Source organism: Centruroides sculpturatus, unplaced genomic scaffold (assembly GCF_000671375.1).
Source record: "Centruroides sculpturatus isolate CEXI.00-Female unplaced genomic scaffold, Cexi_2.0 scaffold354, whole genome shotgun sequence".
Taxonomy (NCBI): Eukaryota; Metazoa; Arthropoda; class Arachnida; order Scorpiones; family Buthidae; genus Centruroides; species Centruroides sculpturatus.
In genome coordinates this window covers 66,362-84,636 of record NW_019384699.1, presented here as the reverse complement: position 1 = coordinate 84,636, position 18,275 = coordinate 66,362, and the positions used below count along the sequence as shown (strand labels likewise).

Sequence of the window (18,275 nt, the reverse complement as noted above, 5' to 3'; positions counted from 1 at the left end):
AAAGTTTGCTTAAATTTAGTATTTTTTTCTTTTGGAAATTATAGTTTTGAATTTTATAGGATTTATCTAAAAGTAGTTTGAACTGGAAGACGAAGCTGTGAAGTTGAGATTGTGCTGCATGCCAATCAGTACGGTATTCAATAAAGTTGTTTCATCAGCGAATTGAGACTGGGAATTTCGATATTGTAGATCGATTTATTCTCTGTATTTCTATAGCAGAGAACAGTTGTTAAATTATTTACAAATAAAAAAAAATATCGAGTTCTTACTTTAATTTTATAAATTATACATCAGTCGTATTTTTAGGAGAAATTTCAATAATACAAGGTCACTCAACCTCTATTTTATGAAAATAGATGTAGAATGAAAGATGTTTCTCACATCAATATGCTTTCAATATAATTATTCTTGATTAAATNACAATATTGTAACATTATTTATATTTTATAAAATGTTAAAATATATGTGTCATTATAAGAAAAGTACTCATTGCTTTAAATTTTAAAACAACATAAAGAGTTCAGTAATAAAATAATGTACAATAAAAAATATTTAATAAAATAAATGTATCAGTTAATTAAGCTATAAGGCTTAGTAAACTTCTTATAACTTATTATTACATAGGCTCAGTAAAGTACACACACAACGTTAGGTTGACCTTAACGCGTAAAAGTTCTTAAGTTAATTTTATATTCTGTGTTGTTACTTTTGGTAAGTACAAAGGATATTGATGTAATTTTGCATTGAATAAGCAGTTTATTTTGTTTTTCTTTAATTTATTGAGAAATATACTAGTCTGGTCTTGCCCGTAAATATTATTAAATGGGGCATGTGCTGACCATTACGGTCAGGTAAATGCATAGTAGTCTGCTTATGTTCATTGCTTCAGTTTATTTCTTGTTCTATAATTCTTAATGAACGGTAATTAGCTAATTTCATTTGTTTTTTTGACATTTTTTCCATGTTGTTACTTTTAGTAAATGTAAAGAATATTGATGTAAGGTTATACTAAGTTACTCTCTTTTACATTTCAGCGAAAATGCTCTGTTTGTTTAAAAATGGATAACTATAAAATTAAACATATTTTAATGCAGTAAAAAGCATTTTATAGTAGGCTTGTTAATAATGCTCTTGTCCGATAGCATATGAAACAAGACTTCAAAGCATTTTTAACTCAAAGATACGCTCTTGCTCCATTTTCGATTAAAGTTTAGAGTAGTTGACACTTTGTGCAATTTCCTATCGAAATGAAAATTTACTAGGAAAATTAGTTTCCTAGTTAATATGAATTAAACAGTAATAACTGTGCAATGCGTTTGATACCGATAGTGTTAAGTATTTATATAGCAGACTAAAACTATATGGGTTTAAATTCCAACTTTACAAAAACCAAGTCTGCACTTGCTTCACATCATTTTATGACATTATTATCTACAAGTACATCTCTGCACTAGTTTAAACAATACATTGCATTATAAAAAAATTCCAGCAACAAGTTGCGTAACTTCCTCGGCATATATATAAAAAACTCTCTTAAGTTATAAATGTGAATACTTAACATAGCTCTCATAAAGCCGAAAGACTAATGGAGCTGCTTTCATAAAGCAGCATGGAATAAGTTGGTTATCCTTCATGCGAAAGATATAAGTCCTTATATAAGTCCTTTCTAAGTTACATAAATCTATATGATGTATAACTTAATGTCTTATATTACTATTGTACAATTCAGAGATTATTCAACGAATATTACTTTATTAACTGTGAAATTAGCTATAAAATACGTAATATTATGACATCGAGCAATCAATTAAATGTATTCTGAACAACACAACTCTCTTAGAAAATTATCCAACAATATAACAAAAAATTAAAAGCTTGATTACTGTTCCAAATGTTTAGTTCCCAGCCGCAACAGATCATCAAGATGTCTGTAAATCATTGCCGTTTCTGTTCTCTTAATTCGTATTAACAACAGCAAAATAATGTTAATCTGTAAATATCTGCAAATGGTTTATATATATATATATCAAGAATAAATGTCGCATTTTAAATATATAAAATCAAAAATATATTATGTTATGATTAACCGTTACGGAAAAGTAACAGCTGTAACCCACTTTTCTTCCTTTTCTTACAATATTTCGCTTCTAGTGTTCGACAGAGTGATAAATTAAAATGAGTTGCGCGTTCAGAATTGTTGGCGTGGAATGCAACTAAATTGACTTGTTCAAATTCTAAATTAATGAATTTTTAATTATTATTATCATCATCGCCTCACAACAAAATTTAAATAAGTTTTGAAACACGAAATATTCATTTAAAGTTTAGAAATGTTGTGTGATACATATATATATATATCATCGAGGAGGAAAAAAAAAAATAAAACTTCATCCAGTTCTTTTCTCGTGGAAACAATTGGAATCAGTGGATCAATTTAACTCGGAATAACTATCGGTAGAGTTAACAGAACGTCATTCTGTAGATAGTTTTATTTTCCAAACTTTTTTATCCCAAAGTATATAAATAAAAAAGAATAAATTTTTTTAAGTTTAAATTGTGTTACGATCGATTTAATCATTTTTCTTTTAAGCATTTAATTACTTCTGTTTTTTTAATAACAATGTCAATATTTATATTTTATAAATAATAAATAAAATCCTAAATTTTTTAATATTAATTTTAAATTAAATCTATTTTTATATTTTAATAATAAAGTTTATAATGAAATCAATATTTCATTCTTTAGAAACTGAATGTTTTTGCTGTTTTCTTAGTGAAACGATATTCCAGTTTCTTAGTTTTTTTTTCAATGAAGTTATTTACTGTAAAAACAGAATGGGTATTGAACAGTTAGTTGGCCATCTGACCACAGTGTTAGATACTACTCACAAGGTGAAAAAACGCAATAGAAAAATAAGATGATGCTTTTTCTTTAACATTCTCTAAGAAGATAAATCACTTCTTTCGTAACATTTCTTCTATGAAAGAAATACTACGGAGAAATGCTAGAAAAGAGACAGCTAATGTGGATAAAATTTTCTATACCATTGAAATTGGAGTAGCACTTACTTGATTTTGATGCCAAGTATTATTTGGCGATTGTGAATTTTTCTCACTTCACGATATTTGTGTGAATTATATACTAAGAAAGTAAGTAAACTAAAACTAAACTGTCCAGAAAAAGTTTAGGTTTTTTGAATGAAATCTGAATTCAAGCTGATATAGATTTAATATTNAGAACAATATGTAGAAGAATATTTGGGAAACAGATATCATTATGCATTATATAACAAAGTGACACAAATAAATATTTCTGTAGCCTAAATGATTGCAATTATTGTACAAAATGTTTATATACTGGGTGATCATAATTAAAGTTGTCCTATTCAGAGGACTCTGTAACTCCAGCCAATAAACCGAATGACACAATTATTTATGGAAAATAATTTTGCAAAGAAAAATTTTAGTTTCAAAATTGTCCGCTACAGGGTAAATGACGCTGCGAAACAAAACAATGGAATCACAATGAAAAAGCATTTATTCCTTCCTATTGGGACATGTCGGTTGATGCTAACAGACTATGTAGTGATCAACGGCGCCCGCAGACTGTAAAAAGAAAGGGGCACAAGCTATGAAAAAGGGCATCGAGCGTACTGTACATCCATGAAGATACTTATAAATATATACAGGTATCCCTGGATTAACGCAGTTAATTAATTCCTCGATGCTACAGCGTATATCAAAATCGCGTTAATCAAATACAGTCAGAGGCGGATTAAGGTCGGTTGAGGCCCCGGGCGCAAAAAAAATATTGGGCCCCTTAAAGAAAGAGAGACAGGGAAAATAAAAATGCATGTTAACCATATTTTTAAATTAATAAATATTATGCATTATTAATGTTTTATTTCCAATAAAATTTGAATATGATATAATATATATTCAAATTTTACCTCCGATTGTAAACTTGTACGTAATTAATTAAAATTGCACATATAAAACCAGACTTGGTTTTATTATAAAAAAGTGTAAAGTTGAGGTTTTGCGGGGCCCTTCAGAAGTCTGGCCTCTGAATAGTAGTACCTCGATACTCAATCGAACAATCACGACCCTCTAGAACAAATTTTCGGTTAATAGCACATATTTATTTTAATTTTGTCACCAGTAAAAACGTTTTCTGTGATAAAAATGAGTAATTAATTTAAAAATTAAATGAAACCTAAAAGCTCTCTTGGGGATTAAGAAAAAGGCAACCCGGTGGCAAAGGGGAAACGTGCCCGAAGTGCCTCAATGTACAGGTGCCCGCTGGTAACAATGCAGGGAATGTTATTCAATGTGTTCCCCAAAATTTAGGTGTGAAATTTTAAGACGATACACAGTGTATTCAAAAGTTGATCGCAACTGTGCCCCATGATGCCTATATATGTAATTCAATACTGTCCTCTAAGTCTACCAATATTGAAACACTTCACGTTCCACGATTTGACATTTCTTTGCTTGCAGCGCCATTTATCCTGTAGCGAACAATTTTGAACTAAAATTTTTCCTTGCAAAATCTTTTTTTGCGTCTTTTGAATAACGTGTACAGTACATAAATTTTGGTGTCAATCAACTTATTGGTTAGAGCTACAGTGTTGTCTTAATAGGACAACTTTATGATCACCCTGTATTTATTTGTAAGTTAATGAAAACGATTTAAATATAGATAACAAATGGATTACGAAAACTTGTAAACGTAAATAGACAATAAAAAATATTTAATAAAATAAATGTATCAGTTAATTAAGCTATAAGGCTTAGTAAACTTCTTATAACTTATTATTACATAGGCTCAGTAAAGTACACACACAACGTTAGGTTGACCTTAACGCGTAAAAGTTCTTAAGTTAATTTTATATTCTGTGTTGTTACTTTTGGTAAGTACAAAGGATATTGATGTAATTTTGCATTGAATAAGCAGTTTATTTTGTTTTTCTTTAATTTATTGAGAAATATACTAGTCTGGTCTTGCCCGTAAATATTATTAAATGGGGCATGTGCTGACCATTACGGTCAGGTAAATGCATAGTAGTCTGCTTATGTTCATTGCTTCAGTTTATTTCTTGTTCTATAATTCTTAATGAACGGTAATTAGCTAATTTCATTTGTTTTTTTGACATTTTTTCCATGTTGTTACTTTTAGTAAATGTAAAGAATATTGATGTAAGGTTATACTAAGTTACTCTCTTTTACATTTCAGCGAAAATGCTCTGTTTGTTTAAAAATGGATAACTATAAAATTAAACATATTTTAATGCAGTAAAAAGCATTTTATAGTAGGCTTGTTAATAATGCTCTTGTCCGATAGCATATGAAACAAGACTTCAAAGCATTTTTAACTCAAAGATACGCTCTTGCTCCATTTTCGATTAAAGTTTAGAGTAGTTGACACTTTGTGCAATTTCCTATCGAAATGAAAATTTACTAGGAAAATTAGTTTCCTAGTTAATATGAATTAAACAGTAATAACTGTGCAATTCATTTGATACCGATAGTGTTAAGTATTTATATAGCAGACTAAAACTATATGGGTTTAAATTCCAACTTTACAAAAACCAAGTCTGCACTTGCTTCACATCACTTTATGACATTATTATCTACAAGTACATCTCTGCACTAGTTTAAACAATACATTGCATTATAAAAAAATTCCAGCAACAAGTTGCGTAACTTCCTCGGCAAGAGTTGAAATTGTGTGTGCCGACATCTGTTATGATATTTTATTTACAAAAGCTTTTTATATTATTAATTATTATGAAATGACAAAAAGCTTTAAATTTGATAGTAGAGATAAGTTTTATCTTTAAAAAGTGAATCGTAGATGCTAATAATAAGTAAAATTTTATTAAGTCCGTCTCTGTTCGAGATATGACACAATACCCCAATCTATCTCTCCATCCCCTCGACCTTCAATCACGAAAATTTAATAGCCTCAATCTCCGAATACACAAACCTCCCTGCAAAATTTCAGAAATTTTCGACAAAAGGCACAAGTTATTAAGCTTTAAAGTGGGTAATCAAAATTGTGTACCCAAACACACAATAACGTCCATACATATAAAAAAAAATTCCCAAAATTGTTTGCATTTCTCAACGTTTTAAGGTCCCCTGATTCCCAAAATATAAAAATCTTCGGGTGCATATTTTAATCGATCACCATATTTTCACTTTATTATACTGTATATAACAGCCGAGAAAGTAAACGATGTATAAAATAAACACTTAATAAAATAAATAATACTCAACATACAAGGATTTATTATTTTAGTATTATTAATTCGCTAATAATAACTGATTCCTATGGATACTGTATTTTTGCAAATTAACATAATTAAATTACTTTAATTCTTTCACTTAAACAAAAATCTTTAATATTTCCAATAATATTTTTTAGGGTTTTAGTTTATAGAGATTTAAAATAAATAACTTTTTTATTTGAAATAACTGTTCCCTATTGGTATTAACTGAAATTGCACTTTAATGGTCAAATAAATGTTCTGTTATAAGAATTATTAAAGCAATAGGCTATATATGGCGAGTTTAACGAGTTTACGTTGGGATTCTTGTTGTAAAAATGATATAAATGCACTTTCTAACGACAATAGCAACAGTCTCTATAACAATGACAACTGATATTTCAAAACAAAAAATTAGAAATATGCCTATATGATTGAATTTTCAGTAATAATTTATATATGTTTTGACATATTTTTTGCGTGTTTCTAAGAAACTATATAAAAATTTAATAACACAACGAGGATTATGCAGTTATTTGCCAATAATATTACAACAAACAAAAATTTATCCTTATTAAGAATATGTGCAATTGTGTAATTGATGAAACTTTGATAAATAAAATATAGAAATAAACAAGGAGCACAAATTTTAAGAAGAACAGATTAATTAAGATAAAGAGTATTGGATAGATTATATTCCACTGTGATTGATAATTTCTCATCTTTATTGCAACTGTTATTGTCAAGAAGATATATTAGAACAAATAATATGACAGGTGACCCATTAACCATGAAAAAACCATTATCATTTCTATGTAACGAATTCGAAACATTTATCTCATTGCAAGAATGTCTTCAAGACAATAGTTGACAATTTGGAAAAATGCAATCGTTTCCTAATAGAGGGTTGTACGAGATGATAGAATCGACCAGGAAAGTAATTATTGTCGTTTATCTTTCGATATTTAGGCTTATATATAAATAAAGCCATATACAGTAGGTAAAATAAAATTATCATCAAAATTATACATATGATGTATAAAATATAGTTTTATTAATTAAGTTTTTATAAAAACATAAAGCAAAAAAGTATTTTTAAGTCATAAAAATACTTTTTTATAAGAATAATAGATTTGTTTGTTATAAAATTGTTTATTAAATTTTATAATTGTTTATTAAATTTTAAAAAATGTTATTAAATCGTTTATTTGAATATAAAATTTGAAAATATTTTAAATTCTTTTAAACAAATCATTCATTCGAAAGAATTTTGCAAATATTTACTAAACCAATTTAAAAAAAATTTTTTTAATTAAAGAAATTTCGATATTTCTTTCAATAAGAGAAATAATCACGTTATTTCATGATATAAATTATTTTTCGAATGTTTTTAGTCACGCCAACTTATAATCTCATATATACATATGTATATATATATATATATATGTATACAATACAATAAAGGAGAAAAATTATATTAGGCCTGTAAATAAAATAATAATTTACAGATTAATAACGATTAAATTTTAGTTTATTTAAGTCAATACAGAGAAATCTATTAATTAACATTTTGTTTAGCTGTAATAAATATTTTTGAATGCTTAATTATTATTTAAAATAACAAATTAATACTCAGTAATTATGAATGAACCGAATCCAGCTAGAAGCACGTTTATTTTATTTTACTATAGAAAAAAGTTTAATAAAATAACTGTCTGTAATGCTTTTCTTAATATCATACTATCTATCTTATTTAATTTTATATTTTAGTAAAAAAAATTAAACATTAAAAGACATCATTAATCTAAAACTTAAGCAAAGCTTTTTAAGAATTTATCTTAAAAAGCTTTGCTTAATTTTACATGTCTTAACATCAATAAATTATGAAACGGCAACTTTGACAGTATTATATTGTCGTAATATTTATGTAGAAAAATTATCTATTGGCATTTTTTATTTATGATTTTTTGATGCTATTTATATTATTTTTTAAATTTATCGATTAATGCCGAATGTATGCCGAATGATTCATAATTCAGCGAGCAAGCAAATAATCAATTCAAACCATCTCCGGAAAAAAAAAGATTTGATAACTCGTAGAGATCTGATGTCTAAGGTTTTACTGTTGATTTTATCTAAAATATAAATTTTTCCAGGTATAAAATGACAATTATTAAATTTTTCCCGTAAATTTTAAAATTAATACACGAAGAATATTAAAGAAACGTTAAGAGAATGATTTAAAGAGATTATTAAAACGTATTAAAAATTTACTTCATTAGATATTTGAAGATTTCCAGAAGAATAATAAAAACACAATTTTTCTCATATAATTTTCATTTTATAAATATCGATTACTAAATTTAATATGGAATTATGCACAATAAAAACGAAAGCAAAAGAATTAATCGTACAATATAAATTGTTAAAAAGCTTAAACTTCTCAAGCAGAATAAATATAAATATTTATTCTGCTTGAATAATTTTAAGTTTTTTTTAAGAATTTATAAAATTACAATTTTTATTTATATATCGAATTGTAGTATCATAGGTATAAAGCATTTTTATCAACTGATAAATAATATTTTACATGTTTTCTTTTATAAAACATGACGACTTTGTTTCTTTTAAGAACTAGTAAAGGTTATTTATCATCGTTAATGCTTTAGAAAAGAAAAATGTTTACAGTGTATTGCCCTATATCAGAAAAAGTTAAGATAATCATTGTTTCGGTTTACTTATTCAAACATAATATCATTACTAGACATTAAGAGTGTGAGTGATGATTACGTTCCTCTAGATGTCTATAAGCATTAACAAATTCATCAGGGAGTAATATGATCTGATGAGGTGACTATTAATTTACACTGCTATATTACTCGGAAAAATTCAATTAGTTAATTTTCGTATTAATAATTGACACTTTAGAATGTTCAAATAAGCTTGTATAATTGTATAAATATCATTTGAATATAACAGATTAAACAGGATACGTGAGGATAGTTTCATCCTATAAAATAGTTGCATTTCCTGAAATTTATCTGGTTTATTCAAAACATTTTAAAGATTTTCTATTTATAAAAAATAAAAATACCATTGAAATTTGAAAAGAATAACACATAAATTTTCCTTTACATCTTACTGGGGAAGTTCGTACACCCGCGGTTGACGTCGATTGCCCTCTGGATAACTGGAGAGCTCTGTGGGTGATAAAAAGGAGCTACAAAATCATTTATGTTTCCTTCCGGGCTACATATAAGCTCCATATACAACTGAACTGACAACAGCAGTGCTGTTCTAAAAACAGCAACATCTTTGTTTTTGATGAGAGTAATTTAATCATATTTAGAATTATTGATAAAGTTTAATTAACTAATCAGTTGTTATCGTTTCTTCCCACCTCTGAGTCTTAATCTAAATTAAAAGTATGAAAAGTTGCTTAGCTTGCTTTTACATTGATTGGTTATTGTCAGGCACAATTTTTCTTAAGGACTACAGAGACCGTTCCTAAAATAAAAGTTTTCTTTTGTCTTTTTAGCACGCCTTCTGGTTAGAGCAGTACTCTTGGGCATTGTTTAAAGCTATGTCGCACATGTTATGTATTGGTTACGGCCGATATCCACCACAGAGCTTGACCGATATGTGGCTAACGTTACTCAGTATGATTAGTGGAGCCACTTGCTACGCTCTGTTTTTGGGCCATACAACCAATCTTATTCAATCCTTGGATTCTTCCAGGAGACAATACCGCGAAAAAGTAAGACTTTTAAAGGCCTTCTTTATTCTCTCTTCCTCCCTAAATAATTTTATAATTGTTTATATGCAATTTTTTAAAAGTTAAAACAAGTTGAAGAGTACATGACCTACAGAAAGCTCCCAAGAGATTTGAAGCAAAGAATCACTGACTATTTCGAACATCGATACCAAGGAAAGTTTTTCGATGAAGAGATGATCCTTGGAGAATTATCGGAAAGGCTAAGAGAAGTAATAAAATAATTATATACCTATTTTATTTACATAATATTAAATAATATTGCTGAAATAATTATTTAAAATATATTGTAACTTAATATAAAATTGTAGTTAACTGAAATCTAAATTACTTTTTATGTGTTTTCATAGAACAAGGCTTCTGCTATAATTTGATTTAATAGCTTAATTAAATGTTTAATATGAATACTTTTATTTTATGTGAATAAATTATTCATTCAATATTTATTTATTTTTTTCTATTTTTAGGATGTTATAAATTATAATTGCCGTTCACTTGTTGCTTCCGTTCCTTTCTTTGCCAATGCAGATCCAAATTTTGTGAATGACGTGGTAACGAAGTTAAAATATGAAGTCTTCCAACCAGGTGATATCATTATTAAGGAAGGAACGTTGGGAACAAAAATGTACTTCATCCAAGAAGGAATCGTCGATATCGTCATGACTAATGGAGAAGTGGCAACTAGTCTTTCCGACGGTTCTTACTTTGGAGGTTTGTACGGATATTCGATACTTTTTATATGAGAATATTATTTAGCTGTCAAATAATATTTATTGTCAATCTTAAAATATATCAGTTCAAGGGCTTTAAGCATTCTATTCGGTATTGTTTTAATATGTTTTAAAGATTTGATTTAATTTACTACTCACACAAAATAATATTTTGTATCAATTTTTATAGTTGTTGCGTTAGGGAACGTTTAAAATAAGAAAACGAAAGCATGTTAAAAAATAAAAACATGTTAATAATTTATTCTTCTAATCTATATAAGGACAATCGTTTTTTTATTTTATTTTATATAAAAAATTTCTTTCTGATCGCATAGTGTTTCGCTCAATTAAACTAGTAATTTTACAAGTAAATAGGAAAGTAGACATGAAAGAAGAAAGAATTTTCTTTGAATCCTATTAACCATTTGCAAAAATTGCAAAAGAAAGTATAGCAGAAAGATAATTTGTAGAATTCGCTATAGCAGCAATTTAGTTAGATTGTGGGTAGATGAAAAATGTAAAGATACTTTTTTATCACGATAGTAATTATTGGAATGATTGATAATGAAGTTTAATGCATTTTAATTTCAGAAATCTGTTTGTTAACGAATGCTAGGAGAGTTGCCAGCGTGCGAGCAGAAACATATTGCAATCTCTTCTCCTTATCGGTGGAACACTTCAACGCCGTCCTTGATCTGTATCCGCTCATGCGCAGAACAATGGAGTCGATAGCAGCCGAACGACTCAACAAAATTGGCAAGAATCCAAGCATCGTTAGCAACCGGGAAGACCTACAGCATGATCTGAAAACATTCAATGCACTCTTGCAATCAGCCCAGAGTCCAGAGAGTAGCGAAGATTCAAGTAACGACAAGAATACGTTGACCATTGCTAAAGGTTTGAAGCACACGATACCCAGGCCCAAATCGGAAAGTTGCTTTCCACGTATGGATCTCGGTAGACCCGAGCAGGCTCCATCACTTCATCGATCAGAAACATTCTATCAATCTAGCAGCAGTACACCAGCCGAGACAACGTTTCATGCCTGACAGTCACCTAACGGCGGGAGTGGTGGCTTAGGTGTCTTATTGCCAGGATGGCTGGTTGAATTCTTATAACTGGCTATGCCCAATACAAAATGGTGCAAGCTGTCGTGTCTAATACCAACGACACAAACTGTTGAACTTTAGAATTATCATCTTCCTGGTGCTAAGAATCAAGGCTACTGCTTTCGACCGAACTTATATTCTACGAGAAGCCACATTTACCAAAAGCCTTAATCTCTAGGCTGACTTAAAAGGCGAGGCAATTGGTATAAGCAGCATTGCTTAAGTAACATAGTAATGACCCTAGGGAATGAAAATAATTCTTTAGCGTGCATTTAACTGCAAAACAAACATATTAGCCAACGTATGACATAAACTCATGTATTTCCTGCACCTATAGATACACATCATTCTATCGTATGCTATTCTAGTCATATTGTTCTAGGCATCATAGTGTGTTCTAATTACCCCAGAGGCCTTTATGCTTTCACTAATCAAATTAAGACAGAAATATTTGGATATTAGTGAAGAAAAATAAAATTTAAGAGGGGTGTGAGGATATTAAATTAGTTTTCTTATTTTATAATTTTTAAACATAAGAAGCGAGGGAAAAGTACATATTTAGTATAGTTAAGTTGCTTGTAATGTACAATGATTGTTAAAGACGAATGACAATGTGATAGGAGAAAAAATGCATTACTTATATTCTTTAAAAAGACTAATTTTAACATGCAAACTTTTTCAATCTTCCCTTTGGTCCCTGGATCATGTTAGCAAGCAATAAAGCAATACAACTTGAATATAGACAAAGGACTGCTTCAAAGTCTTGCCAGTGCAAGGCTGTTTGCAGCCTTCTGCAGTAGCATAGGAAATGTACAGTACATAGAAATAGGTAATGTACTTATGTGATGTGCTATGTAAACGATAACTATGATAAAACAAGAAAAAAATACAAAAAAATACAAAAATCCAAGGCAGTTCTTCATAAAGTGTACATACTAGAAAACGTTGTAGTTATAAATCATATAACCATTTGATACATTAGAAAGGATATTATTATTCACATTTGTTCATTTTTGCACATGAAATGAGCTGTTATTTTTCATCTTGTGCACTGCCCATATCTTATTTTTTATTTAGCACAAAATTTTTGGGTCTATTCTTTTTTAAGGGGAAAAAAGAGGAAAAAACTAACTATAATGAGTAGCTAAAATATAATGAAAATACTCATAATTTTTAGTTTTTAATCTCGACTTTTATGATAAATGAATGTTGTTAGCAGGATGTCTTAAGTAAGTCATACATGATCATCCTCGTAATGACTTTGCTGACGTTCTGACGTAATCGAATGCCCTTAGAGTTTTAAGTTGCTGTTTTAAATTACATATATTCATATCCAGATCGAAAATAAGAATATATATATATTAAGTATTTTAATAAATCACTATTTATATAGTATAAATAGTAATATATAATATATATATATGTAAAATAAAAAAAAGTTTATAAAAACAGGTTATTAGAAATTTAAAATTTTAAGATAAATATTTTCGAGTGGAATTAGAATGTATGCGATGATAAAAATGTTTATGATATAATAACGATTTTAAAATTTAGAAAAATTTAGATAAGGCTAGAAAATGTTTTAAAAAAAACAAATTGCATAGTATACCGAAATGCACATTTACGCACATTCTAAGTATTATTTTTTAAATTGAGAAAGAGAATACAACACGAAGACATTGTAAGGGACATTTGTAAAACAGTTTTTCGAATTTCAAACTGATTTACTAAGCATTGTTTTAATTCTAATGGCAGGAAATGTTAATTGTCAGCAACGTCAGCAATACGTCATGTTAACGTCATCATTTCCTAGTTATGTGTCGGCGGGAAAATTATTTTTGCATCAAAGGGGAAATAATAACGTTTATGTAAACGAAATTGCTTCACGAAATAAAAAGCTGTTATTTAAAAATGAAAATTGGGGTGAATGTGTTTCTCATTTTTGTCTGATTGATTACATTTTTTCATTAATATTTTGTTTCGTATAGCACGAATTCGCATAACACGACACTTTTTCGGAACGTATCTACCATGNTTACATTTTTTCATTAATATTTTGTTTTTTAATTAAAATACTTTTCATTTTAAAAAGAAAGAAAGTAATATCTTCAAAATAAATCTAACCTGCCATTAATTATTTTTTAAGAAATTTTGTGGTTTGTTCACTAACAGGGAATGTAATATATAAAAATATATATTTAAAAAAAAATTTAAAAAAAATAGGTGTTGAATGGTGAATAAATGAATATGTATTTTCAAAACGTTTAATTTTTTTAATTATTATTTTTATGTAATCTGTATAGGCCAAACAAAAAATAACGATAATTAAATCTGATGTTTAAAAACATATATGAAGAATAAATTTAATTTGTAATAAACTATTAATATTTCATTGATGAATTTTTAAAATGTTTTTGAATAATTATGCAATTTTCCATAAAATTTTATACTGAAAATATTTGAAATTAAAGTTTTGTTATTTATGAAATAGTCTATGAATAAAATATATTGCAAAAATGATAATAAGTTTTAATGAGGATTATGTCTCCACTCAAATTATTACCAGGGATAATAATTTTACTAAAAGTCTTCAATGTGATCATTTTCAGCACTAATTAACTTCTAACTTAAAATTTCATTTAAAAAGTAAAAGTTACAAATAAAATATTTTAGAAGAAAATTTAAATTAATATTCTAAGTTGATTTTCTGAGGTACCAAAGTTGAATTGAAAGGAAAAATAATCTTTATAGTAATTTTACATTACTGATTGTTAAATCTTATTATTGTTTTGTTTGAGTTAATCTAATGTAGATATCATGTAATGTAGATATATTCAGGAATATCAAGATCTTCCTGAATATATCTGAAGAAATTTGAGAAGTTTGGCAGAATTAAAACAAATAAAATTTACAATAAAATTAAATTTAACATTTTCTAATTTTTAAACGTTATTTTTAAAATAATCACATTTATAACTTTAAAAAATATAATACAGTATTAAGCTTTACATTCAACAAAATTGGTGTTATTAAATAGAAATTTTTTAAGATCTTATTATTAATATAAAATGAATTTTATAAAGTATTAAAAATTCATTGAAGTATTAAATATCACTTTCTTAAATTCAAATTTAATAGAAAAATTCTTATAAATAATATATATTTTTTCACTTATAAGCCTTTATTGCTGTTATTACCTCAGTAACACTTAGATTTTTTTCTGCTTTTTCCAATGAAAAACTGAAATCATTTGTTCGTTATTAGTGAAACCAACAAACAAAACAATCATTGAGAAAAGAAATCGTTGCTTTGCTTCGTTTATCTATCAATTTCTAAGGCCATAGATGCTTTTATATACGAGGATGTAACAAATTTTATTTTGTCGATAAACATTCTTTAATGCATGTAAGTGCTACTGTTAAAAAATAAGTGCTATTACATAAAAAGTAATATTGAAAAATAATAAAAATATAAATCTACACGTTTTAATTTACGCTAAACAAAATTAACGAAACTTCAATTAAAAATTGGATAATTTTAAAATGTAAATTAAATAAAACATTACAGAAAAAAAACAGAAAAATTATTAAAACGATTAAAAAATTTTCTAATTATAGAAAGTAAATATATTCTTAAAAAGTAAGTTAAATTATTATAAATATTAAAATAATGAACTATAAATATTTAAAAATTAATGTGAATGTAATTCAATTCAATTTTACTTTATTGGACAATCAAAATCTTCCCATTAACCGGGGATATAAAATAATAATTATAGCAAAAATGAATACAATTAATTACCGTAAATATAATGTGAAAATCATCTATTTTAGATATATTTTAAAAATATAAAAATTTATTGTCATATTTTAATATTTAGTTTAATCTCATAATTTTCAATTTTTTGTTTCATTTCTAGGACCTACATTAGTTCTATGACGTATAATGATTATTAATAATATAATAATATGAATATGACAATTGTGATAATATCAATGATTACTAATTGACCATATATAAACTTGAATGTCTGTTCAATTATGACATTAAGGAACATACATTCTAAATATTCTTCCTTCATTTTCGATTTTAAATGGAAGGAAAAGTATTTATTATTACGTATTTTTACAAAATGAATTGTATTTATATTGAAAATACGTGTTCCTGTTAAATGACTTAGCGAATACTCATAAATTTATAGCAAAAATTACAGAATAATGATGAAATCTGATAAATTTTAGACTATATAACTGAATGATAGAGTAAAAATTATGATATTACTATGTAAAAACTCTTAATGAACTTTGAAAATTTAATTATTTTTGTTCAAAGTTTAAGAAATATTTGATATAATGAAAAATAAAAGAAATTAATGAAATACTTGAAATATTTAGAAGTTAATGTCTTTAATGGCATTAGTTACAATAAAGGTTTAGTAATAATGAATGATTTGTAAACTTAAAGTGTTTGATTATTTAGTTTATTTAATGCTCATATGTAACTAGAAATTATAAAATATAAAATTCAAGAATAAGTCTCTTAGTGCTCTTTGAATAAAATAATAATAAAGTATTTATATATATATATATTTTAATATTTTTAATGAAATTGCATTTGTAAATTCTCCTGTAGTTATATTAGTTTTTGAATAGTTGTTCCAATTCAATTTATAAATCATTACAAAAAACTATATTATAAATATTCATGTATTATAAATACACGAAAGATAAATATTAAGATACATGATAAAAATAAAAAAAAAGTATTCTTCAAATTAAATTGATTTTCATTTAAGAAACTTTAATATTCATTGAATCATATGAAATTTTGGATTGATTAATTAAAATATTACTTCAAATTCGATAAAGTATCGAATTTAAATATAATTTTCTAATAAAAAATTTTGAATTGTTATAAACATTCTGAAAACTTAAATAACATTGAAGTCGAATAATTTAAGAATATTAATACTGCAATTTTTACTATAAGAAGATATAAAAAAGGATTGATTTCAAATTTAAAAATTCCATTTACTGTGACCATTAAAAATACTATTACGCTTTATCTACTATTTAAAATATTTTTTCATGAACTATTTCATTTAACACACATATTATTTAAGAATATGTGTTAAATAATGTGTTAAATATGAGACACAAATTAAAAATCTTTATATTTGTAATGTTAACTTTATGCAAGATTCGTGAATTTCAACATTCAATTCCGATTCATTTATTCCAACTAATTTACCAATGATGATTCAGAAACGTTGACTATTAATTGCAAACTGCACGCACGTTTATAAATATAATAAAACAAAAATAACAATAGCCTATAAAATATTTGATTAAACAAACAAATTTCTTTATAAATAATTGCAATATCTTTGACATCATTCAAATTTATCAAAAACAGCTTTCATTTATAAAATGAGAATGTAAGCTTGTGTTTGTAAGTTTTTTTTTCAAATGCATTTAATCAGTTTTATAGGCTAATGTATGTTGTACTTATGAACAAAACGTATTTATTTTTTTATATAAATATTAAAATAATGAACACAAATGAAAATGACAGATGAAGATTGTAAATATAAGTAATCAGATTTTTCAGATAAAAATTTTCTGATAAAAATTTTTCAGAAATTTTTTATAATATATTTTTTTATTTACAAATAAAAAAATATCTTTTAGTAAAAGCATAGCCTAATATAAAATATTTATTAGAATATTGTTAGATGTGCAATTGGAATTGTAGACAACTTATCTATTTAATACTATTTATTTACTAGAATATCTTTTTATCTTATTACTGGAAAATTTTGTGATTTTCTACTAAGAGTATTTTCTTAATTATTTTAAAGTATTTTAGACGTTTTTGATTTCTCTACATTTTCAATTTATCTACGAAAACAATGTTTTTTATATTTTATAGTTCTAGTTAAGAACTGTTTCTCATGAATAAATGAATATTTAATTAAAAACAACGTAATTGTGAGACAACAAAGTGAGACAGAATCATTTACCGAAGAATATCCTATTTTCATTGTTATAAAGCATACCTATTTGTTTTATATGATTATTCTACTATTTTTAAAATATTTATTGATTATTATAATAAATTTTTCAAATAAATTCTAAAATATAAAGTTTCATTTAAAAAACCATAGCTTAATCAGTTCAATTCACATGTAAAGTATTACAGTTTTTTGTTCGAATTTTTGTTTCTGTTGAGAATGTCTTATTACGTTTATAAACTCTGTAAAATAAATCTAACATTTAATTTCGATTCGTATTTCACTGATTAAGGGATAAAAAAAATTGTTCACATTTTAGGATCATATCTCGATTTTAATGGGTTGCAATGAATTTTAAATGATTGATTTACCCATATTGCTGAATGTAGAAAGTCAATA

General features: G+C 26.3%; 1 protein-coding gene across 1 annotated transcript in view; it reads left to right on the top strand.

The window, feature by feature from the left end:
* The window catches only part of LOC111627503 (potassium/sodium hyperpolarization-activated cyclic nucleotide-gated channel 2-like), a 125,291-nt gene extending 111,478 nt beyond the window's left edge, over nt 1-13,813 (top strand). Inside the window, exons 7-10 of the mRNA XM_023371088.1 lie at nt 9,811-10,029; nt 10,110-10,256; nt 10,512-10,755; nt 11,346-13,813. Of these exons, the coding sequence (XP_023226856.1) occupies nt 9,811-10,029; nt 10,110-10,256; nt 10,512-10,755; nt 11,346-11,803 (1,068 nt within the window). The 3' untranslated portion in view covers nt 11,804-13,813. The remainder of the gene's footprint in view (nt 1-9,810; nt 10,030-10,109; nt 10,257-10,511; nt 10,756-11,345) is intronic.
* The last annotated feature ends 4,462 nt before the right edge of the window (nt 13,814-18,275 follow it).